Below are 25,338 nucleotides of genomic sequence, written 5' to 3'. Positions count from 1 at the left end.
TTTTTCAGTCGGAGTGTTGGCTGGATGAATGGTTTCGCCCGGCCTCCCTCTCTTCTTCTCCTCAGTCAATCACAGTAACATCCAATGAGGAGCCGCTACGTGCTGTGATCAGGATCAATCAATTGGGGATCAGTTCCCATAGTCCGAAAGTGAGAGGTTGTTTATAAAACGGAAATCGGTCATTTGGAGAAGATGGATTGTATCCCATAGGCTACTTCTGAAAAAAGGGCCATAGCAAAAGCATGAAAAGTCTTAAATAAATACAAGTTGGTTGGAAATAAAAAAATGTGTCAATGCCAGAATGTTTTTTAGTTCAGTTACATTATTGCAAACTTAATCTATTCACACACATATTTGAATTTAAAAGCAAACTCTTTTAAGGCTAAATAACATAACATTCTTCTGAAGAAATAAGAAAATTGTCTATTTATTTGAATAAAAGTAAAAATACTAAAATCAGGCTGTTAATACCCACCATGTTTGTAATTGTTGTGTTTTTCTTTAATGGAAACAATCAGGCACGTGTCCCATTTGTTAAAAACATGTGTATCTGGGTCTGAAGATGCAATTAAAAAATGTATGATGATTGTGCAGTCTTGTATGCGCCTTCTCAATGCATTATGTATTTAATAATGTGCAGTCCAGCTTTAATGTGTGCATTTAGTTCCAGATAACCCAATAAGTCTCCTCTTACTGCTTTTGTAAAACAACAGAGCATGTGTGAACCTATATGTGTTGCTATGTTGATGGTGATTTTTTTTAATTCATACAAAATCGGAGACAGACATGGTTGTTTGCAGAGTGTGAATTGGTGAATATGCATTATTTTTACTGAACTAAACATAATCTATAGGTCTTCACTCACATCCTTGACTTCATGCTCCATCCTCTGTCTTTTTCAGTGGTGGTACACAGTCCTGCCACATGATGGTGATATAAAACCACAGTTTGAACCTCATTTCAGAGAATCTGTTCTTAGGCAACTATTTATCATTTTTACTTTTCATTTAGAGACATTTCCCATCTGATGGAGTCAGTACTATCTTAGACTGCCGTGGGTACAAAATGTATATCACATCATTTTATTTCAGTAAAGGTAAAGAACAAATCAAAGTTTTAGCTACATGTTTTTTTAAGACTTCGGTAATTTCATTGTGCCTGTGTCTTTCTGAGAAATTAAAGCTGATGAAAAACTACTTTATAAATGAACAACTAAATCTGTAGCTAATAATAGCTCATTACTGTGCGCCTTGCGGAAATAAAATGTACAGAATTGCAAGTCATGAACTAATGAAATAAAAAAATGTAACACTTGCCCCATGTCCGGTTATAATCATTTGTGTAATCTTCTCAAAGTATAATGAGTCATGAGTCAGCCTATAAGTGGACACTCACAGAAGTGTAAACAGACCTTTAGCATCAGAATCATCCATTCGTTAGAAATCATAACTACGGCAGTGATGCCTAGAAATACTTAATATTTAATTGGTTTTGTAACAGTTATTGAATGGGTCTGTACACACTTTTATGCACACATATTGCACGTTTGGACTGCTAGCTTTGTTTAAATTGATTTAAATTGAATATGTAATCATATAATTAAATTGTTTAGTATTTGGTCAAAAAGTAACCACAGTGTTAAAAGTGTTGTAAGTTTCATATTTTATCGAGTAGTGACTGCAGGTGAGCGAGACACAGATACGCTGAGGAACGTTGCTGTTCATGTGTGTGTCCTGTAGGTGATGCTGGTGTTACACAGTCTGAAACAGACTCATCATATAATGTAAATAGACAATAATGACTGTCAGACAGATCAAAGGCTGACTGACATCCACAATCATACTCACACACACACTTTATTTTTGCATTGCATGTGAACTTCTATGTATACATTGCTTGCAGTTCTAAGAGTATATCTAACATGTGGATTTTTTGTATCATACGTGTGTTCATACAAGAGTGTGTGACCTTTAACCCTTTCCCTCTTCACACCGTCTCTCTCAAACACAAATCAACCTGATCAATCGTTTCTCTTGTTCTCGATCCACCCAATTATCCCTCGTTTATCCTCCTATTATTCCCACTTCTACCAGCCGACCCTCTCTCTTTTTCTCTCCATCCCAATTACCATTCCGTGTAAGGGGCAATGCTTGCTGGGTAATGAGGGACTCTGGGCGTAGCAATCTTATCTTAATAGCCTTAAAGGGCCACTCATTAACACAAACACTCACTCTCCCGCACACACGTACACACCTATCCACACACTTCTGTCCCCGTACATCTTGCCACAGAGAGAGATGGAGTGATGGAAAGAGAGAGTGAACATGGACCTGATGGGAGCAGAAAGAGAGAGAAAAGAGATGCTAGTAGAGAAGCGATGAGGAGAGGGTGAGGCAGGATGGGGGGGAGATCTGGTAAATGTCAGCGGTGGGTCTCCTGGGCCTGAGAGACGGGTTAGTGACAGGAGAACAATGGCCGCTGGATCCATTCAGAAACACAGCTGCTATGAGTGCAGGCCTGGATCTGTCCTCTGCTTAGCCATCAGCCAGCACTTGTAAAGGCAGAGCTAACCCCACACACACATATATACTGTAAACACATACTTGTAGAAAAATGCTAGCTGGCACACATCAAGCCACCCACAATTGTTCACCTGGACAAACAAGGTAAGACCAGGATGTTACGGAGGATCAGCAGCGATGATGGCTTAGTCAGGGCTGTCAGTCAATAACAGCCCCTGTAGGCTCAGACCGGCACATGCAATATGAGTCCTGCATACTCATATCTACTCTGCTAGGGCTGCTTTACTTTGACTGATAAAGCTTGGGAGATGCGTTGTTTCTCTAACTGTCAAAAGATCCTATGAATGTCTTAGAAACCAAGAATCCCATGAATTGATATGTTTAAGAGTGACGTGTCCCTTCATTAAATTGAAGATGGGCTGTTGTTTATATCTGAGTTAATCCCTTATACAATATTTGCACAAATCTACGGGTATTTCAAACAGATTCTTAGCTTTGTAATTTCATTGTAATGATAAAACATGGGAGGCACATCCTTGGCTATCCAATAAAAATAAAGCCTGCACATCTCCTGTAGTTAAGATATCTCTCCTTTCTTAATATTTTTTATACTTTTACTATTTTGCTCATTTGTGTAGTAGAGCTGCAGAGATATCATTGTACCCCCTGGTAGAGCTGCAGAACTATAAACCCATAGGTTTTGTCTTATTTTGTCATCTAAACTCAATGTTCGAAACCTACCACCTCATTCCCATCAGAGAGTGGTTAGATCACTTATCGATTCACCCCCTCGTATAACGCAAGCTATTAGCTCAGTCTCCAACTCTCTCACACACACAAACAGTCATAAAGCAGGTCTGTGATAGCTGCAGCCCCCCTTCCCCCAGGGCTTCATTTAGGAGTTGTCAGAAATCACTTTACTCACAGAGGACAGTAAACACTATTGGCACGTTCTTCTGCCTGCAGAGCAAATGCACCCTCGCCACACCTTTCACACCTTCACACCCACAAAGACAACGAAAAGACATTTGTCCTAATTGTTGTTTGCTTATTACACTCATAGCTAAATACTGTGTAAGCGTTGTATGAACAAAAACAGGTCTGTCTTTGTCTTATTTGCATACATATCTTGTTTTTTGAGGTTTGTCTGTTGGGGTCTCTGTGTGTACCAAAGGCTGAAAGCTTCCATTGTGCAGATGAAATGTTTGCTTTAGAGATAAGGAGGCACCGATGAGCCATCGATCAGCACTCATTAAACACATCCGACCCTGACACATATTTGCATGCACACACTCAGCCACATGAACACGTACAGCTGACAAACACAGGAAACATTATTTAAGCTCTGAATGTATTAGATCTCATTCCAGCCTGTCATGCCTTGGTCTCCTGCCATGTGAGTGACTCTAAGTGTGTATTGACAGCTGACTTAAAATGCTCGTTGTCAGTAGACTTATCCATTAAGCTGTGACACCGCTCTCTCTCCATTTAGAGACACAGACTGGCCAGGGCCTTAAGCAGTGATTATGGTGCTGGGCAGTGGGAGCTGGGGGCTGCACCGTCATTAGTCTGGTTAATCAGAGCCTTGCTCCGGGTTAAGCTCCGGACCCTCAAGAGACAGGCTGATGAGCTGAGAGCCGTGCCCCGCCTGCAGTGTTCGGGCCCCGGCTCCAGCGGCTCCCCTGGCCCCTGCATGCTCCAGCCAGTAATCTATAACTCCCCCCTGGAGCTCTGCGCGGAGGCTCAGCCTCCTGGACAACACTGACACACCATGCATGGTAATGAGACACACACAGAATGACACACTGTCACACACACCTGTTAGCACACACCCACACTTGCCACTGATGCAGTGTTAGCAATCATCACTTAGTTTCTATGAGTTTGCTCTGCTCTACCAAGAAAAGCGCTTTATGCTCAATAGCAGTCAAAAAACAAGCGTATCCCTCTGTGTTTCACCAGTTAGCAGTGACCTTGACTTAACGACGCATGTGATCCGACATCTAAATGCTTAACTACCCCTGTCCATGGAGCCCAATAATAACCAGCTCAGCACAATGAGTGTATAATGACCACAGGGACTGTTGGGTTTTCAAACAGGAACGACCCAAACACACTCATACATAGACACATTCCCAAGGGGCAATGAGGGTCTCAGCTCAGCAGGGACCCTCCAGAAACATGAATCTGAGCCAGGCCTGCCATTGGCCAGCGTCCTCTATCCATGCGTCCCCTGTGAGCTCATTAGCCCCAATCATAACCACTTCCCTATGTCTGCTTTACATGCCCCATCCATCTCCACCCTGCCACGCACAAATTACACTCTCCATCAGGATCCGGCGGACAGAGAGAGGGTGTGTGTGTGTGTGTGTGTGTGTGTGTGTGTGTGTGTGTGTGTGTGTGTGTGTGTGTGTGTGTGTGTGTGTGTGTGTGTGTGTGTGTGTCTGTGTGTGTGTGTGTGTGTGTGTGTGTGTGTGTGTGTGTGTGTGTGTGTGTGTGTGTCTGCAGGAGTGTGTGTTTAAAGGACAAGCAAGGTCGGAGAGACCCCAACATTTCCCAGTGGACTTAGCAGACATAAGAAGCCATAAGAGGAGACAACCAGGGGTGAAAAGGTAGAAGGAGGTTAAGAAGTGTGTTTTCAGGTGATGAAGTGGATGGCCAGGTTTCAGTTCCTGGTCTGTGCTGCTCTCCTTTGTGCTGTGTGACCCAGATGGGCGACGAGGGAGAAAAAAAGGGAAGGAGGGGGGGGGGGGGGGGGGGAGGGCAGAGTGAGATAAAGAAAGAGGCTTTTCATTAAAAAAATGAGTTTATGTTGCAGACACAGGAAGGACCCCAGAGAACCACAGAATAGGATGAGACAACAAAGAGCCCCATCATCAGCTGAGTGAATGCATCTGTCCATCTATCCCTTTTATCTCCCGCTTTTTCAGCACCTCTTCCTCTCTTAATCAGCCTCTCATTGTGCCATTAGCTCAACCTGTAGTCTTAATCAGAGGCTTGGCACAGACATCATCGCTAACTACTGCCCTTCTCACACACCTACACACACGCACAAACACTAAATAAACACGTTTTAATGCGACACCAATCATGTCATCCACTCAATGAGTCCCTCCCCCCCCTCCATCATGTAGCCCACAACCCAAACAAAACACATGGGACGCTCATCTCTCCCATCATCAGCCAACACACAGGCTAAAGTGTTTGTGTGTGTGTGTGTGTGTGTGTGTGTGTGTGTGTGTGTGTGTGTGTGTGTGTGTGTGTGTGTGTGTGTGTGTGTGTGTGTGAGTGTGTGTGTGTGTGTGTGTGTGTCACAAGGGGAAGGAAAACAATTTTAACTCAGTAACCTGAATCACCTCCTATCCCAAATCTCTGCTGCATGAATACTGTACACACACACACACACACACACACACACACACACACACACACACACACACACACACACACACACACACACACACACACACACACACACACACACACACACACACACACGTCAGTGAGTGTGTATTGATAATGGCCATTAGCATATTTATGATCATTGCCAGCCTCTCATTGTTTGCGCGCTCCATTAATCTTCATCTGCTGCCTGCCGACTGACAGCTCAATCTAACAGGCCATCGCTGGGCACTGGGCACGCACACGTACACACACGCGCACACACGCGCACACACGCGCGCACACACACACACACACACACACACACACACACACACACACACACACACACACACACCACACACACACACACACACACACACACACATATTTGTACATAAAGCCTACTTGCATCAACAATTGAGGGCCATTGTCTCACACATGCAGACACACAGATTCACATTCAGGCCGACAGCGTGATTGACATACACCCCTGTGAGTGTTATCTCTGGAGGTTACCCTCCCAAGCTGTGTGGGTGTCTGCTCAGCGGCTCCTGTGCAGCAAAGTCGTACCCGCAGGCGAGTGTCAGCTCCTTCTGGGCCATAGGTGGGCGATGGTACCCCTTGATCAGGGTGCACCAAGCCTCTCACTCACTATACGCCTAAACAAACACCCACATGGGCACTGTCGTCTATCCCATCCCTCCATCCTCCCCATTAAAGACCCCTGCCTGTTGTTGCCCTAAGCCAGTCCCCAGCAGAACTACACTAAACGAACACCCCTCAGGCTAACGTCTGTAAAGAAACAAACCCTCCTTAGGGCGAAAAGCATAAAAATAAAAAAAATGCACCAGGTAAAAGCGCATCAGAAACCTCCAGTGTGCTAAACATTCCCTGTGTGTGTGTGTGTGTGTGTGTGTGTGTGTGTGTGTGTGTGTGTGTGTGTGTGTGTGTGTGTGTGTGTGTGTGTGTGTGTGTGTGTGTGTGTGTGTGTGTGTGTGTGTGTGTGTGTGTGTGTGTGTGTGTGTGTGTGTGTGTGTGTGTGTGTGTGTGTGTGATGACAGCATGTGAATGTGCGTTTGCAAGTGAGCGCTGGTGTAATGTGCACTCAAATGTTAATGTGTTTGTTTAAAAGCCAGTATGACTGACTGACTCACAGCTGATTACTGGCTGAATGAGTGCTGGAAGCCAGCCAAGTTCAATGGGAGGTCTGCTATCCCCTATCCTAAACCCCCCCCCCCCCCCCTCCATCCCTCCTCTTGCATTACCCTGCTGCTCCAGGAAGAGCAAGCAGGGAGTCCGGATATCAACGTGTGTTCATATTGGGACAAAGACTTTAGATAGCAGATGAGAAAAAAACAGAAATCTTAATTTAAAATGTCTAAATCCACCTCTTGGTATTACCTGCAGGAAAAGTCCAACATTTGAAAGGGATACCACTTTTCAAGCCAAGAGGTGATTAGCTTTAGCTCATAATCGGACTGAACTGCAATTCAGTTTCATTTCAATTATTCAGCATCCCACTGCATTCATGTCATTTTAATTTTTGCAAAAAACAGTATTGTTTGTTTGATTGTGACGTATCTGTTCTACCAGTCATTTTTAAATGAGACAGCAGTGGTCAGAGCCAATAAGACCAATAATGTCCGAGAGGCAAGATTTTAACTGATGATAAAACCAAGCCTATATAACCTAGGCCACATTGTACCATATTACATTTGAAATACTAACAGAAAGAGTAAAAAAGGCGCTAATGCACAAAACATGTTTCTGATGAGCACTTTTCTCATAATTATGGTGTATTAAACTGCATACTTTTAAAAATCAAAATACAACGGCTTGCAAAAAGGTAAAGGAAAAAATTATAATCCAATGTCGGAAGAAATATGTCTATTCAAGAATCATTCGGTGATCATTAAGTATCAAAATATACCCAAAATGCATATGCTCTCGGTTTCATTGAAACATGAACCATACATATTAGAAACACACCGATGCTTTGTGGAAACTATGATGACTATTAATATGTTACATATTTGTCAGAACAGTGTGTGAATGCCAAGTTGTTTTCTCTCAGCGTAATCTTGTGTTGTATCTTATCTGACTACACGCCATCAATGCTGCTGGACATTTCCTCATAACTTTACATCTGAAACAAGACTCCTTACATTGTTATGGATAAACCTAATGAATTAGATGACGTGTGATGTTTGAAATCTATGGACTCGTTTATCTGTAAGCTATAAGATGGTTTAAACTACAACGTGCAGGATAGAACAAGTCGTAATGCTTCTCTTTCCTGGGCCATAAAGCCATGTTTTATAGAGGCTATCTTTAATATTCCACTATCAGAGAATATAGAAGTTTTATTGTGATCTCCCACAGAGAGAAGAGTTTTATGTAGCTTTAGTAAATCATGTCTTTCCTCTGTGATATCAGCTCCTTATACTGTTATTCCAGTGCGGGTAAGAGTTGTGCAGTGTTAACATTTATGAGGTGTAAGCTAATATATTTGAATAGTTTATGGAAGCAGTAAAGAGTGAAATACATAATTTGCTAACATGTACCATGTAAAACAGCTCTTAAAGATGAGCTGTGAATACAAATGCAGACTTTCTATTGTTTAAGCATATTCTATCATTCATGATCAGGAAGGCTCTTTCTCCTCGCTGCATTCATCCAACAGTAAAACTCCTCCTGTCTTCTTGGCAACGTTTGATAGTATTTGTAGTGAGAAGGAAAGCGTACACTAATGCATCACACATTACAGGATATTAAGGAGTGTAACCCTGTAGGTCCAGATTCAGATTTGTCCTTCCATTGATCACTGATTTAAACATTTTTCAATGCATCAAAGAGAACCATCAATCAATGTTTATTTATATAGCCCAATATCACAAATGTTACATTTGTCTCAGTGGACTTCACAGTTTGTACAGAATATCAGTATGACAATACGACACCCTCTGTCCTTAGACCCTCACATCGTACAAGGAAACACTTCCAGAGAAAAACCCATAGTTTAAAGGGGAACATGGGAGAAACCTCAGGGAGAGCATCAGAGGAGGGATCCCTCTCCCACAGACGTGCAATAGATGCCGTGTGTAAATCGAAGAGATAATACATTTTACAGCGTAGGTAGACCAAATGTTTGGAAGTGCATGTGTCTATAATAAGAAGATGAATCCACGAGGATGTCAACAATCAACAAGAGAAGAGTCATTGTTGCATGTTTGTGTTTGATGAAAATTTAAATTAAATAACGGTTTTGTTATCAGGTGCACATCATAATACATCTAACTGTAATACTAACTGCATATTTGTATTTTGTAAAGTTACTTTGCTGATTAATGTAATACAGTATTACGTAAAGATAACAGAAACAGCCTCAGACCCGACCCTCATGATGGCAGGAAAAGGGAAACCACTGAATAAAATGTAGTTGTATATAATGCAATTGTGTTATGTCTATAACAGAGTAAATTAAATGGGAACGGCTTAATCTAAAAAGTCTTTATTTTTGGAACAGACGTTTTGAGGTAAAGTGTAAGAGATCCGTACTAACTTTTTGTTTAATTATACCAATCCTAACCCTACATTCATCCAAAACATTATATTTAAATGTGCGTAAGACATAACATACACTGCCCTGAATGCCACCCCTTGTTGCATTATGTTTACATTTCAAGTACATTTGTATGTTTTAGGGCAATGAGCCCATGACCCGGTTGTATGCTGGAGGTTTAGAGTGATGAGTTTCTCTCTTCATCAGCTGCATTTAGCCCATGATTAACTCCCAATCCTATGGCATGATTAAAAGTCAGAGTAAAAATATTCCATACATATTTAATATTTCACTAACAAGGAAACCAGCTCCCAAACTGCCAACAGAATAGATATACACTCCTAACCCGCACACACTTCCACATACATCTCCCCTTCCTCGCCTGCAAACACACACCTAAACATTTCGCCGCTATCTCCCCCACACCCCGGTGCTGGCTAGCTGGAATTGGAAAAACCAACCCCGCGGTCTCATTAATTAATTAAACACCATGTGCCAGTGGCACCTGGGTACCGGTTATCGCTGCCACTCAGACACACCGTGATCTCAATAACCACCCCACCACGGGGCACTGAAGTAGGGGGGGGGGTTCTTCCACAACTTAAAGGTAAAGACATTTCTTTTTTTGAAAAGACCGAGAAAAAAATGGAAGAGATAGAAATGAGACTTCAGACACCATCTTTCTGTGTACGCAGCAAAGTGGGACACATTTAAAGGAGTCTGTGTGTCTCTCCCTCCCTTACAGGCTCCACGGGGCCTTTCTATCATCTGCTCCAGCGGGGCCCCTAAATCACTGCAGCAATGCCCTCCGCATCATCTACTCTCAATACATCTGCATGTGGAAACACAACAGTAAACCACAAATGCACACACATACTGTACCTTGCTGCTTTTGCTTTAAATATATATTTTTTTTACCAAAAAAAAGGTTACAAATATGTTTTATATCTACATTGTGCGCTCAGGAAATCCCCTTTTCTCTCCTTTTTATAAACACATCAATGTTTCATAAAGGGTTTGAAAAGCTCAGTTATATTTATGATTATATATGAAGATTATGTACGTATATATTGGGTTATTTTGTTTAAGACAACAACAATGTGGATTGGGTCATAAGGAAAAATTAATTGGGCACACTTTCTCTATTTCATACAAAGCTATATTTAAGAAAAATAATGTATGCCTTATGTGTGGTCATGAGTTTTGTCGCTTGGCTCTACATGAGCTCACAGAGTAGATTCCTAACACTACCTTAAAAAGGCAATTAAGTATCTCATTGTGAATCTTATTTTTATGTGAAAGAATATCAACAATTAATGTCATGAACATTTGAATCGGACATTTAATAGCCTATATATAACCAACACCTTAAAAAAAAAATACAGGCATACATTCAGCACACACCAACTATATCAGGATCACTATTATACATTGACTGAGGTGCATCACTGAGGTATACTGAGGCTAGACCTTAGTATTTATTTCAAATTAAACCACCTGCACTAATTGGATCTATAGGGACAAATAGTTTTCAGTTCTGAAAAACAAGCAGCAGCGCTGTTTGGTTTTTCTGCATTTCAGATTTTGAAATTGACTCGGAAGAAATGTCTGAATCAATACGAGAAGCGGGAATTGAAAACTCAATGCAGGTTAACCACACATTTTAAACAAACTTTAGCAAATATCTGAATAATTATATAATATTTACATCAACTGATTCACAGTGGCAGCCTGAACCAGAACAAAAGAGCACATATTAGATTAATAGGTAACATATTAGACTGCCTATCATTTTGAAAGTGTCGCAGTCAAGGCTAACTGCGGCTATTGAAGGTGTTTTATTACACAACATCACAGCGTCCCATTAATGAGAAAATACACTTCAGTCCGTCTGTTGAGCTCACAGCAACCATGGACTTTTTTTCACAAATGACATGGCGACAGGTGAGAATTATTTCGTATCTATTATATTACCATTTGGTGTACACACAGTACTTTCAAGGTATATCCATCTCTATGTTTGCCACCCAATTTAAAAGGTGGTATACAAAATGAAAGTATGTTGGTGACAACAGCTAAGAAAACTCTGATAGCACTTATCTGAAGTTTAATTAGTGTGATTCTCATTCAAATACTGCTGAAAGAAATCTTGTTTTATGTAGTTTCCATTTTAAATGTCCCTTGTTTTTTGAGGTTGCTCTCTTAAAAATCAAAGTGCCGAATCATTTGATTTTATGTCCATAGTTGTTTTTTTCCCCCTGGTTTCCATCATGGAAAACCATTTCTTCATTTAAATTCTGCAAGGAAAAACGATGTTTGGATTCTGTACACTGCTCTGACTTAGCCTTTTTACCTTTAGGTTGAACAGAGCGTGTCCACAGCAGAGATTGGAGAATTGATTGAGTTTGCAAATCCATGGTCAGGACTGTCTCTTTGGGGCGTTTATGTTGGAGATGGCTGTGTTTTCCATTTTGGAGTAAGAAAATGAAATGGGACTTAATTTAAAATAATCACACTGCATTTGTAGAACTTAAAAAGTGTCACTTAAAATCAACCAGATTTATTGTACTGAAATGTCCTTTTTTCCACTGTATTTATTGGTTATTGAAAGATGAGAACATGACACAGAGAGCCTGCCGCAGCCTCCTTCAACAATGGTTCCAAAGTCAAAGGTGACCGTGTTCTGAGGAAGACCAGGATCTGCACTCCGCGCATTACGGAGATCAAAGTGCCGTTGGGAACTCGCATCAGGGTCAACAACAAGCACAACCTGCTTCCATCTACACAGGAGACCAATCGCTGTGAGACCTTTCTGCATCAGGAGTTCAAATACGACCTGATGAACTTCAACAGTGAGCATTTCGCCACATTTGTTGGATACGGCCATGCTGTGTGCAACCAGGTTGGTTTAACTAAGTGATTGTGTGGTGTGGTTGATATTAAGCCATATGATTTGATGTCCGAATTATTATTTACTTTTTTTTTTTAGATTCCCTTTAAGAACAAGACCGACGCACCTGGGGACACGTCTCAAACTCTGAACATGATAATGCAGCAACGGACGGAGACAGAAACTTAAGATGTTCTGCGCGCGCCTCCCACGTACATCTGTCAAATTGACTTTGTTAATGAGCGAAAATAAAACTCCTTAGCTGATTCATTGTCTGAGAATTTACCAACAAGGAACAATCAAATCTGTTCAACGAAAGGAGAAAAAAACATTAACAACATTTCTGTTCCTAGCAAAGTCTATTAAAGGCCAAACAAACTTAGCAACAAAGCAAACCCCATAAGAGTCAGGAAAGTATGTGTCCTCTTGTTTATTAAGACTTCAGGAATGTCAATACAAGCTTTTCTATACAGTAGGAGGGCTGAGGAGGCCAGCTGGAGACACAATGACCTTCTGCTATTCTCCTCGTTGATAATGACCCAGACAGAGTCCCACTGCCCATCAACTAGACCTCTAATAAAGCCAAACACTCTCTATCATCCACTAATAACTTCCACACAGCAGCCAGAGTCAGAACAGGCCAGCGTTTTCTGAATGCGAGGATTTGAACAAAGCTCTGGGCGGACAGGAAGTGGAGGAAAGCATCCCGTTTATCGATCTGGGGCTGTGCACTGCCTGATGGCACAGGGTGGTAACTACATTCTTCTTCTTCTTCATCACCCAAACACACAAAGACAAAGATTACTGTATCAAAGCAAGGGGGACAAAAAACATACACAGTGCAAAACATTTCTGTCTAACAATCAATCCTTTTGGTATGCTCATTTGCTAGGCTCTTGGTTCTGGCGCTGCTACACATGTACAATATCACACACACACACACACACACACACACACACACACACACACACACACTCACTCACATACACTCACATACACTCACATACACTCACATACACACTTGCAGGTGTGGTATTCTTCCAGAGATATAGGTAAACTCGTTATTCTTGTCTTAATTGGTATAGAGATTCCGCCCTTTTTTTCCTCTCAGCAACCTCTCCAGGGGAATGCTGATTGATTTTCCTCTGAGTCCTGATAATACTCCCACCTCCCTGCACATCTACACACACCTCCTCTGTTAGAAGACGTTCACTTCACCTCACTGCAGACCCCAGTGGACCACAGACAATTCACAGTTCAGTTTAGGATTGTTTGTTTAACCTGTCTTCTGTGTTACCATCACTGGCTCAGCTTGACAATGTACCCATACAGCTGGTCTGAGAAGGCCTGAAGAGAGAACTTCTCCTGTACCCTCCTCCTCCCGGCGTGTCCCATGTCCCTGCGGAGCTGAGGCTCTCTCACCAGCTTCTCCATGGCCTTAGAGAAGGCCTCGGCCAGGGGCTCACACAGGAAGCCTGTCTCCCCGTCTGCCACGCTCTCCAGGGGGCCCCCAGAGTTTACCGCGATAACAGGGCAACAGCAGTACATGGCCTCTACAGGAACAATCCCAAAATGCTCTCTGCTCGGGGTGTAGAGCACGGCTGCGCTGCCCCGTAACAGCGCCACCTTCATTGAATCAGAGGGGGAGCGCAGGAAAGTGACACAGTCCTCCAGGTGGAGCTGCGCTGCCAGCTCTTTCAGTTCAGTATAATGTTGAACATTCTCAGTAACTCTGTCATCGTAGCCCCCCGCCACCACCAGGTGAACACCCGCTCTCTGGCCTGCAGGAAGGAGGCTCCTCAGGGCGGAGAGAGCCTCCAGAGCCAGCCCCAGATTCTTCTTCCTCTCGTATCGGTTCAGAGAGAGAAACATGCAGGAGGTCCCCTCGGGAAGAAGCCCTTCCAGGCCTCGTGCTTCAGTGGACTGCTGGTCAAAGGTACTTGTGTTGAGGGAGGGATAGAGGACATCCGTCTGAACTCCTCTCAGACCACTAAAGGTCTCGCTGAAGATGCCTGCGGTGAACTTGCTGTTTACCAGAATCTAAGAGGAAGTACAGAGAGATTAGTTCATAAGGATCTCACATATAGCACAGGCATTTGAATTCCTTCTGAGTAAGTGTATGACAGCCTGCAGTCTTTTATTATTAACGTCTAGTTTGAAACCTAAATGTCAATTTATTTTCTATCAGGGCCCTGAGCTTTTACTTCAGCTTGCCAGCAGAGATCAGGCTGTAGCACATTTTAAATATTCGCTTTGGTTTTTTCAATCTCTTAAAAACAATAAACCTTACCTTGTATTTTGATGTATTCCTTTACATTACAGTTTAAGCAGTTATTAAGAGCCAACCTCAGTCTGGAAGAGAAAGTACACCTCTCTAAACAACATTAGGCTTAGATAGATGTAATTATGAGCAAACTTGCCGAAATTCAACTACTGGGTTATTTAAAAAAAAATGTCATTTTACCTTTGCTGGCATTGCACTGGAAATTCTAGTATTGATACATTTTATGAATGATCTGTAAGTATATACATTTACCATTTTCTATCCAGTGCTTTTAACCCACTTTGAGCATCAGAATAAACTAATTTCACAACATTTAATTTGATTAATCGTGTTACTGCTTAGAAAATCATGTTCCTGTCTGCAATAGGCAAAACAAGGATTTAAAATAACATTGAAAAACTAAACTGTGTCATCCAATTAGTTATAAAAATGATTTAGGATAGTTTTAGCTCCCGTCTCAAATCTACCCATAACACCACACAGCATTTACTATCAAGTGTCCTTCAAACACTTAGGTCGCATCAGGAGCATCTTTTGAGAATGAATAGCAACTATTTTGTTTTTAATCTTGATATAATACATGTAGGTTTTATACTGTGTTAAAGTTTGTAAAACATTTATTTACCAAAATGCTATATAAATGACATTCTTATTCTGGATAAAATCAGATTGTAACCGTGACTCAGTCTAGCCTTCTTAGTAGAAAGGCCATCACAATGACACAGCCTTAAAGCCTGAGTCGTACCATGTCAGCCATGCCAGTGGTGCGCTCCTCCATCCAGTCGATGGGAGCACGGTAAAGCTTCTTCAGGGCCGACTTCCTCTGGGTCAGCAGCTGGTCTGGGAAGTGACAGTAAAACAAAACCTTCTTCCTGTGACGGGACAGTCGCAGCACCGGGATACACACTGACACCTGGTGTAGAATGAAAGGTGTATGATCAGAAATGTACCAGTAAACACACATCCGAAGAGAAGTACTGGTCAAGCTATATGTGACGTTTAAATAAAATGTTGTTTGATTGGCTTCTCCTACTGTCACCCTGTACCTTGCTTAATATTGAGTTATTTCTGTACTGGTTCCTGCACGCTTTCCAAAGCCAATTCAAGCTATTTTCAAGCATTTAAAAAGGTGCATGTTCAAGCTTTTTCTGCCGTTTACAGCGGTAAAATACATTTTTGTATACAGTACATACTGTTCATACAGTCTAGGATGATTGCATTTTTTCATCACAACAATTAAGTTCATATTTTGCTAAAGACAATTACATTTCTGCATTCAACAAAAGTGTGGAAAAATGATGGAAAACACAAGTTTTATGTTTCAAAAAGTGTCATCTGTTTGTTAGACTTGGCATCATGTAGCCTAAATATGTTCATGCCGTTTCAGGCACTTTATTCAAAACCTAAGCACTTTTCAAAAATCTAAAGTGTTCAAGGATTTCTAGCAACCATGGAAACCCTTTGTAATTATTTACAAGAGAAAGTTGATACCTGTGCGTATTTGTGCAACACAGTGGCAAGTGGAACAGGCAAGGGAGTGTACACCTTACGGTATGGTATAGTAAAGAGGTGTGTCACAAAAAGGAGACACCGGTTCCGAACCAGAAGAGCGCAAGCACGGAGCTAGAACGGGAACCGCGTTGGTGTGAAAGGGGCAATAGAGACAGACCACTGTTTGCAATGGAACAAATTATCTGAGCAAAAGAGACAGTTAGGAGCTGCAGAAAGCTCAGGGGAACTACAATGAGTGACCAGACAGAGGGATACGTTTTTCCTGTATGACACAACTCACTTGATCACAGAAGATGACATCGTACTCCACCCCGCTGAGGAAGACCAGGTAGAGGGCGACGAAGATCATCCTCAGGTAGGCACACAGGGCATGCAGGTAACCAAACACATTTGTGGGTAGCCAATCCCCCACACATACCTATAAGAAGAGCAATAGAAACAATTAAGTATTATGCAAGTATCTTTAGAGTTTACTATTCTTTGTCTTTGTTGTGGATCTTTGAGCAACAGTATCAGGTAGGAAGGTGTGAGTTTACGTACCACAGGCAGTTCTGGATCCAGCGTCTCAGAGAAGCAGTGGGTTGGGTCGTAATGGGCCGTCCATATCTGAACGCTGCATCCTTTAGACTTCAGAGCGACAGCAGCATCGACCACCAGACGCTCAGCTCCACCAATACCCAGGTCTGGATGGAGGAACACCACCCGCGCCATCCTGCACACAAATGTATAAAGTTCAAATTGAATCTGGTATAAATGTTACCACAAGACAATACTTGTTGCAGAGAGGGTTAAAGTTAAACACATTGTACATCACTGTGTCATGCAGAAGGACAGATAAATGGAGGAGCACAGTGAGACAATAGACAGTTTGAATATTCACAAAGACAGAAGTACAAAGTGTATATGCATGATGACACAATAAACATTTATGGGAATTACAGCCTAAATCTGAGTAACAGAGAAAATGAATTTCAATTGTTTTTGATGATGGTTTAAACAAACAACTCTCTCCATGTAACCAGAATTCAAAACTCTTAACCCTTGAAGCCCTTAATATTAGGACTTTTTAGCAGCAAATTGTTTCTGTCATGGAGGAAAACCTCCAGCTGATTTTACGTTTAAGGATAAGTCAGACTGATAGCAAGAATATAAATCAATGTCTTGTGTATGTTTGACGTAACGTTGAAAATATTATGCATGCTAGCCTATGTAGCTAATGAAATAATCGTTCAGAAAGCTGACTTTATGGGCAGTTGTCTTTCGTGAACAAAACTACATCTCCGTATAATCTAATAATGGTTGAGTTATATTTACCTTTGGATCTTGTCCGAGTTTTGAAACCTGTGATTATGCTTGTCTCGAAGCCAGTATCAGCATGTACAACTGTCAGGAAACTCTAACGTTAGGACGCCATGTTGGCTCAAATTATGTGTTGTGGTCAGGCTAGTTGCGCTTCGTGTTTGAGCCACAATGGCGCTAGTTTCCTCTACTCATGTAGGCGCTTCCTGTGAGACACGTCTCCTTCAAAATCAAGGCTGACCAAAAACGTGCCTTTGAATTAAAGTACGAGAATACACAAAATCAAGTACACTAAAACACGTATAGGCGATTAAAACAAGTTGAATTTAAGTGGCACAGAAAACAAGCTCTAAAACTAAGGTTGAGTTCATTATGTTATTGGGTGAACGGGATCAGACAGTCAGGCATCTGCTCGGTCACCTGCGCTGGTCTTGTGTTTTGCAGTCGTGTCCTTTTTAGATAGACGTCAGCTCTGTGGGATCTTCTCAAGTTTTGACCAATTCACACGCCGGCTGTCTGCTATTCATTTGACGTGGACATCATCTTGAAGAAGGCTCTGGCTTTTTAACTTGCATCGGGACAACAACACAAACAACAAAATGGTAAGATACTCGACTCCATCTACAAATGTTACTGGTAAAGCAAACACGCTCACATTTACTGTTTTAACGTAAGCCCCCATCTATGGATTTGCTATCTGTTAGCTAGCTTGCTAATGTTAGCTAATCATTTGTGGACGTGGCTCTCTTTCAACCAGTTAAACAGTCCAAAAATACAAATGTAAAGCTGGCAATGGACTAGATGAATGATTTATGTACGCTAGTACGCACATTTAGTTGAAACTCTGCATGTGATCAGTAGAAGTTGAACTCAATGAAAGGTGCGCACTTGTAGTTAAAGGCCTTTGCCATCACTCTCTGACATAAACGCACTGTACAGTTAATAATCAAATGTGACTGAGCTTTTCATACTTTATTGTTTGATAACTCCTTATCTGAAGATTATGGATTATTATGTTTTAGCTGTAAATGTTTTTAAATGTATGTGACAGAGAGTAGACAGAATGCATGGAAGAGGATATAATGGAGGGGAGACTGTTCATATGTCTAACAAGTAACATGTAATGTAATGTAATATGTATTCATTCTGGTGTCTTCCCCTCAGCCTGGACCAGCAGCAAGTGCAACCAATGTTGGGGCCTCGAGCCGTTCCCCCAGTAAGACTGTGGCCCCTCGCGCAGCAGGATCCACAGTCAGGCAAAGGTACACACAATCTACAGAACTTTTACTCTTCATCCAGGTGACAAGTGAGAACACTCTGCACACGTGTATACAGATGTGCGGCAGACGTGACTAAACTGATGCAGTAACCTCAAAAGTCATTCCAATCAACAGATGTTATCCCATATGAACAACTGTTGGACATTTTAGTCAGGCTTTTTAGACACGTTTCCCCATCATCATCATCATCATCATCCCCACCATCATCAATACTACGGCCATTCAAGACTAAAGAGAATATAGTCGACTTATACTAAAATTGATCAAATCATCGATTTAACTGATTTAATCAACAGATTTTCCCCTCAAAGAATCAAAGCAATGCTTCAATTCATCAATTCAGAATTATTTATAGGTTTTCTGGAAATAATTTACTCGGCATTAAAAAAAGCTTTATAAAAATAATCAACTCAATAATCAAGATGTTAAGTTGATCAACACCAAGAGACTAAGAGGGGTCAGCTCAAAACACCACATTGAAGACTATTTTATAGGATTTAAGTAATCCCACCAGTAGAGTGAGACACTTTGAGAATGACTGCCTAGCAGCGTTGAGGATGTTGTGGTGACCTTTTTGTCCTCATGCACAAGACACTTTTATATTTATTCTCTATTGGTCAAATATCTGTATGTTGGACACCAATGTGAAAAAGTGGCCATTGAAGACAACTTTACATTAAACCTGAGAAATAAGTTATCCAGCCTCTTTATCCTGCACACATTCTCTACAATTATTTTTCAAATACCCTCAGCATTGACCCCGCCTGCTCATGTCATCACACTGTAAAGACTTATTGATGAATTTCAGATAGCCATCACTTTATTTGTTGTGCTCCCTGTTTATATGAGGGATAGATGCTGTGCTGTGGGCTTAATCAGTGTTTAATCAGAGGCTGGCTCTTACCTCTTATTATTACCCATTACTATCGTCGTCTTCATTACCTCATTAACCTCCGTTTAATCTCATCACATGAGTGAAGCAGCCATGAATCAATCTGCTCTTTCATCAGCAGCTACTGTAGTTGGTTCCATTGTGAATACAATGTCCTGGGTTCGATTCCAGCCATGTGACCTTTGTTCCTTTGTTTCATGTTATACCCCCTCCCCGTTTCTACCCTGCACTCAAAAGTGTGTTTCTGTTCTAGTTGTCTTGTTTTAAAATAAAGTTCTTTGAGACATCACATTTTATATTTATGAAAAACCTTTTACAAAGAGAAACTAGGAAGCGTTTAAGATCGGGTTATTATGCCCTTTATATTGAGCTCTGTTAAGTCATTCAAACACGTTGCTGTGTCGATATGTTTTTGACTGAGAATTATGTGTGTGTCCCACAGGAAAGCCACCAGCAGTGGCACACGCAGCGGTGGCAGGACCACAGGATCGGCGGGCACCGGTGGCATGTGGCGCTTCTACACAGAAGACTCGCCAGGCCTCAAAGTGTATGTGTCATTTCTAAAAGCAAAACACAGGAACATACACACTGCAACCAATTTAGCCTCTTGACATTTCTACATCCCACTCACAAACACGCACTTAATACTCAGGATTTCCGACACTCGCTATGATTAGTGTTGTACATGTTCATCAGGTAGGATGCGAGGAATGTTTAATGACAGGAAATTGGGTAGACGTGCCTCTGTGGTAAAACAAATCATCTCTAAGTGGTGGATCAGCTTCATTTAAGTCTGTGTCTTTATATACTCACAAAACATTACGAGTGATAGCAAAGCACACTTTTGGAAAACTCTCAACCTCCATAAAGTTCTATTCTGCTGCATCCGCTGCCTTAATATTAGAGGAGGTCTCCTGGCAATGGCTGATCGATGGTGCCGTGGTGGTTATTGAGTGTCTCTCCAGCAGTCGAAGGAGGGCAGACTCGCCATACAGTGCTTTATATCGAGTGCGTGTTTGTTCCTGCGTTAGACGCCGGCCTCAAAGCTTCATTAAAGGATGCACTCTGAAAGGTCAACTCAATTACAGCCTTCTGACAGGGAGAGGAGGGGGCCGCAGAGGAGATGGTTGGCATGGCAATGCTGCTACTTAGTGATGCGCCTCTCCACCCCACACCCCCACTCAGTCCCTCCTTCAGAGATGAGGGCGCCTCCTTGTTTCCTAAGCTCATCAATACAATCAGCCGCTCTACTAAGACTCATGTGTGGTCGGGCTTAGAGCAAATTATGGGATTTCTGTTTGTGTGTTTATCCGAGTGTTGATCATTCTCTCTTTGTTGTGACAGCGGCCCGGTGCCCGTGCTGGTGATGAGTCTGCTCTTCATCGCCTCCGTCTTCATGCTGCACATCTGGGGAAAGTACACCCGCTCTTAAACTCCGCCTGACGACCTCTGACCCTGCGCCTCGGCTTCTTAACACATTGGACCTGGACCAAACGACAAATGAACAACAACCCCCCCCCCCCCGCTTCCCTTCTGCACTACAACACACGCAGACACACAAACTTTTTTTTTTATTCAGTACATGATTTTCATCTGCACTGATGTGGGTATCCACCTTGCTTCTGCCCCCTCCTGTGTTTTAAATAACTGATGGGGTGAAGGTGAGGAAGCCATGTCTGTGTTTTTGTATATGGCCCACCTCCGAGCAGCAGCTGCATTCAAGTTCAGTGCAGCTTTCAAGGACATTGTTGTTTTCAGGCCCCAGCAAACATTTCCTCTTGTAGCCTGAATTGACTTTTTTTTTTCATTGTTAACAACATTTGTACAAATGTAATTGTAATATTGTACAATAAAAAAGTAAAAATCTATGTGCATGTGGAAGTTTACTCTTATTTTGTTCAGACATAATTAATGAGAAAAGCTCCTTCACAAACATATTTTATATTCTCTCTTTGATCTCTCTTCCAGACTATTGAAAGCTGTACATTTTGTCACAAGGCATCGTAAAACCTTTTTTTCAGCAAAATATCCTCATACAGAACAGGAATTATCCAAATGTTCACAGAATTGTGATTACACAGTTCCCCTAAAGCTTAATGCTTGATTTAAACAGTCCAGCCACTTGTAACTAACTGGATGATTTGCCCATAACTCTCAGTAATCATTCTTTTATATGTGTCAAATCTGAAATACTAAAACTACATGTATACTCGTAATCTTTTATTTATTTAAAAGGGACAGTGCACATGAATAATTCTGTAAATGTGCCAGAGTTAGCCAAGAAGCTATTTTTCATCTGTAGTCCCTGGACAGATGTAAGTCACCCTAGAAAACGCATTTCATACTCTTTCATATCATCACCATCTGAAATGTTTGTCCACTCTCCAAGTCATGCTCAACAATATTTCACAGCACGGATACTCCACATCATCTTATCTGCATGATCAGAGGAGTCCAGACTTGTGATTATATACGGTATGCATTATACCGGCTACTTTAAACTGAAGTCTCCCTTGAAAAAGAGATCGATGATCTCAATGGGACCACCTGGCTAAATAAAGGTTTGAAATGATGAACGTTTACTTTTAAATAAGAACACCTCTAAAGGTTCAAAGGCATCATCCTCCAACATGGTCTGCCCCGGGGTTTATTCTCACCAGCCGAACTGCAGCTCTTTTCTGCCACTCTCAATAATTGCAGACAGGTCAAATTAGTTTTTGAAAAGGGGTTATTGAAGTCTTTGAAGTGTCAAAGTTACACCAGAAGGCATTCACACACATCAGGAGTTTTATGGGTTATGTCTGATGACTTACATACCGATGGCTACATACTTACTATACAGTGTATTAGTGTTTCCTCTTTTCCCATGTTCTTTGTCTTTTAGTGGGTCAAAAGGAATGAAGCACAACAAACAATTGATGTTTTAGAGGAAGTACTACTTATATCTAAAGCACAGTAAACGTTTTAATTTAAATCATTCTCTAAAAAAAACTATAAACCAAGAAGTTTGTGTGCAACTTTGGAGCCAAAAAGCTGGCTGTTGTTTTTTGTTAATATAAAAATCGGCTTGCAAAAAACACTCAATGCATTTAAGATTTTCTCTAAAACTGCTGAAAGACCCTCAATGTCCTTCATCTGAATTCTTTTTTCTCTTTTCCTGAGGGGGGCGCTGCAGTCTATTTTCTGAATCTAACTGTCTCATAGAATATCAAGATATACCAGTGAGGAGAGGCATGGAAACATGTTCAGTGTGGGGATTACTTTTTACCTAATATATCATCAGGAAAAACATGTATGTTTATCCAATCACCATCTGTTTTACACTCAAACGCTTCATAGCCAGAACTGACTGAGCTGAGTGATGCTAAAAACCTTCAGCTATGATTTGTCCACATTTGATTTGTTCCACCCAATAAAACAGTGTATAAGCTGGAGAAGCATTGGTGACATGATGTTCAGTATAAAGCTGTGAGCTGCTGGCTGTAGAAGTAGTTCTGCATCACCAGGTTACCTGTGTTGAATATGAAACCACCAGCCAGCTGCCTTCTACCTGTGCTCCCGTGTTGTGTGTGTGTGTGTGTGTGTGTGTGTGTGTGTGTGTGTGTGTGTGTGTGTGTGTGTGTGTGTGTGTGTGTGTGTGTGTGTGTGTGTGTGTGTGTGTGTGTGTGTGTGTGTGTGAGAGAGCTTGTACCTTGTTTTAAACGTAGCATTTTAATTCTGATCATTTATTAATACTGTTGCTATGGCTCTGCTTTCCCACAGGCTTTCAGTGTTCGTGGTGAACTCGGGCACTACTGCCACATCACTCCCTCTCGTCCCTGTCCTACACAAACAGACACACACACACACACACACACACACACACACACACACACACACAACACACACACACACACACACACACACACACACACACACACACACACACACACACACACACACACACACACACACACACACATCCACAAACTCTGCGGCCCAATTCATGGTGGCACAACACGACAGTGAGCCAGAATAATTCAACGTAACAATTAAATATGAAGGAGCAGTGGCGAAGCTGTCCCAGGCCCAGGAAGCATGTGGAGCGCACCCCCCGCTGCAACCTGTAGTTACAAATTCCTCCTGACACCGTCTATACAAGTCAGTGTTTCATCAAGGGGGAGAAATGAGGTAGAGTCCTTAGTCTACATCAATATTTCTCTTCAATCATTCAGGGCGTAAAGGTTCAAAAATAGTTTTAGTCTGGTGATTCTCCAGTTTGTGATGTTGGTTTGTAGATATTGTTTTTACACTATAATAATGACTAAATATTACCCCGATTAATAGATTTTCTTTTACAGAAGGCTGGAAACCAAAATATTAATCTTTAGAATTTGATATAAATCATTAAATCAGAGTTACTGTGCAACTTTCTTTGTTGCAATGCATTAAAAATAGGTGTTACCTCTATTTCTTTAGCCCTCCATTGATAAAAGAAACACACCAGGTCTTAGTTGCCAGACGTGTAAAGGGTCTCTATATTCTACAAAAACCCTCCTGAACATTTGAGGTGAAATGTGTCTCGTGGAAAGAAAGAGAGAAGTAAGAGAAAGGGTAGAGTGAAAGAAAAAAGAGAAGATTTCTTCAGAGAGCTTCCTCTGTGTCTTTTTCACCAGAAACCCATATCCTGTGAAGAAACCACATGTTCTTACAAGGGAAGGCCCCTCACATATACAGAGGTGAGCATGCACATGTGTGCGCACATACACACTCGAGAGGAGACTTGTAAATAGGTCACATGTACTTTCTGTTCTACAAAACACATCTATTTGTTATCATGAAGGAAAAAGTAGCCGTTAAAAGCAGTCCCTCTTTCTATATGGCTGTCACTCATCCTATACATACTGTTTATGGGCCTATGATTTGAACATCTTATTTCCTTTTTAAATCTGCGCAGGATATTCCTTCTTTAGATGAGTGTGAGCGCTCAGTCATGCACGCACACATGTCAACTATGTGTGTGCTTTTGAACAGATCACATGGTTGGTAAAGCGTGGTTTGAATCGACAGGCGGCTGGAATCGATCCTTGCTCGCTGACCAAGTGAATCATGAGGGATGTCCCAAAAACTGAGAGCTGGTTAGGGGGAAACAGGGACACCTGTGACAGCAGCAAGAGAAGCAGCAATAAAACAATATACATGTTTTTACATGTTTTTTTTTTGTTTTTTTTACATGTTTTTACATGTCCGGCAGTGGCTCAGTCAGTAGGGGCTTGGACTGGGAGCCGTAGGGTCGCTGGTTCAAGTCCCCGACCAGACCTAATATGGAGTGTGGACTTCTACTTGGAGAGGTCCCAGTTCACCTCCTGCCCTGCCGTGGTGCCCTTGAGCAAGGCACCGGACACCCCCCTTCCCCCCCCACTCCCATTGCTCCCCGGGCGCTGTACAATAGCTGCCCACTGCTCCTAGTACTAGACTCCTTGTACTAGGATGGGTTAAAAGCAGAGGCCAAATTTCACTGTGTGTGCTGTGTGCTCTGCATGTGTGACCATTAAAGAGGGTTTCATCCCTCCCTATTCTATTTTAAAGTAAATAAAGTTATAAAGAATTTAAAAAATGCAACTTCCTACTTTAGTGTCATAAGTTAATGTATTTATTCTAGGGAATTGTCCCTTTCAAAGTGTTATATTTCTGACAATGTGCAAGAATTTTAAATAAATCCATGTAATGCTTT

At 41.7% G+C, this 25,338-nt stretch overlaps 2 protein-coding genes across 2 annotated transcripts; one reads left to right on the top strand and one right to left on the bottom strand.

The window, feature by feature from the left end:
• Nucleotides 1-10,802: 10,802 nt before the first annotated feature.
• On the bottom strand, nt 10,803-17,617 carry alg2 (ALG2 alpha-1,3/1,6-mannosyltransferase). The gene is made up of 5 exons (XM_034127385.1): nt 17,469-17,617; nt 16,695-16,866; nt 16,435-16,572; nt 15,388-15,555; nt 10,803-14,398 (listed from the first exon to the last, which is right to left on the bottom strand). Exons 2-5 carry the CDS (start codon nt 16,863-16,865, stop codon nt 13,658-13,660), a joined length of 1,218 nt encoding a protein of 405 aa, XP_033983276.1. The 5' UTR covers nt 16,866; nt 17,469-17,617; the 3' UTR covers nt 10,803-13,657.
• Nucleotides 17,618-17,814: 197 nt separating this feature from the next.
• Nucleotides 17,815-21,493, top strand: sec61b (SEC61 translocon subunit beta). Its single transcript, XM_034128118.1, has 4 exons — nt 17,815-18,055; nt 18,618-18,715; nt 20,068-20,172; nt 20,970-21,493. The coding sequence occupies exons 1-4, from the start codon at nt 18,053-18,055 to the stop codon at nt 21,055-21,057; spliced, it is 294 nt and encodes a 97-aa protein (XP_033984009.1). The 5' UTR covers nt 17,815-18,052; the 3' UTR covers nt 21,058-21,493.
• Nucleotides 21,494-25,338: the final 3,845 nt, after the last annotated feature.

The sequence above is a fragment of the Trematomus bernacchii genome, unplaced genomic scaffold (assembly GCF_902827165.1).
Source record: "Trematomus bernacchii unplaced genomic scaffold, fTreBer1.1, whole genome shotgun sequence".
NCBI classification, from domain to species: domain Eukaryota; kingdom Metazoa; phylum Chordata; class Actinopteri; order Perciformes; family Nototheniidae; genus Trematomus; species Trematomus bernacchii.
Note: the sequence above shows the minus strand (reverse complement) of the source record. Positions and strands in the feature narration are given on the sequence as shown.

Bases quoted from the DNA above. Each gene is read 5' to 3' on its own strand.
- alg2 (XM_034127385.1), bottom strand. From the start codon at position 16,865: ATGGCGCGGGTGGTGTTCCTCCATCCAGACCTGGGTATTGGTGGAGCT. The intron at 15,556-16,434 runs GTGAGTTGTGTC...ATTCTACACCAG, and splicing joins ATGTCATCTTCTGTGATCAA to GTGTCAGTGTGTATCCCGGT. The intron at 14,399-15,387 runs GTACGACTCAGG...ACTTCCTCTTAG, and splicing joins CCACTGGCATGGCTGACATG to ATTCTGGTAAACAGCAAGTT.
- sec61b (XM_034128118.1), top strand. The intron at 18,716-20,067 runs GTACACACAATC...TGTGTCCCACAG, and splicing joins GGATCCACAGTCAGGCAAAG to GAAAGCCACCAGCAGTGGCA. The intron at 20,173-20,969 runs GTATGTGTCATT...TTGTTGTGACAG, and splicing joins GACTCGCCAGGCCTCAAAGT to CGGCCCGGTGCCCGTGCTGG.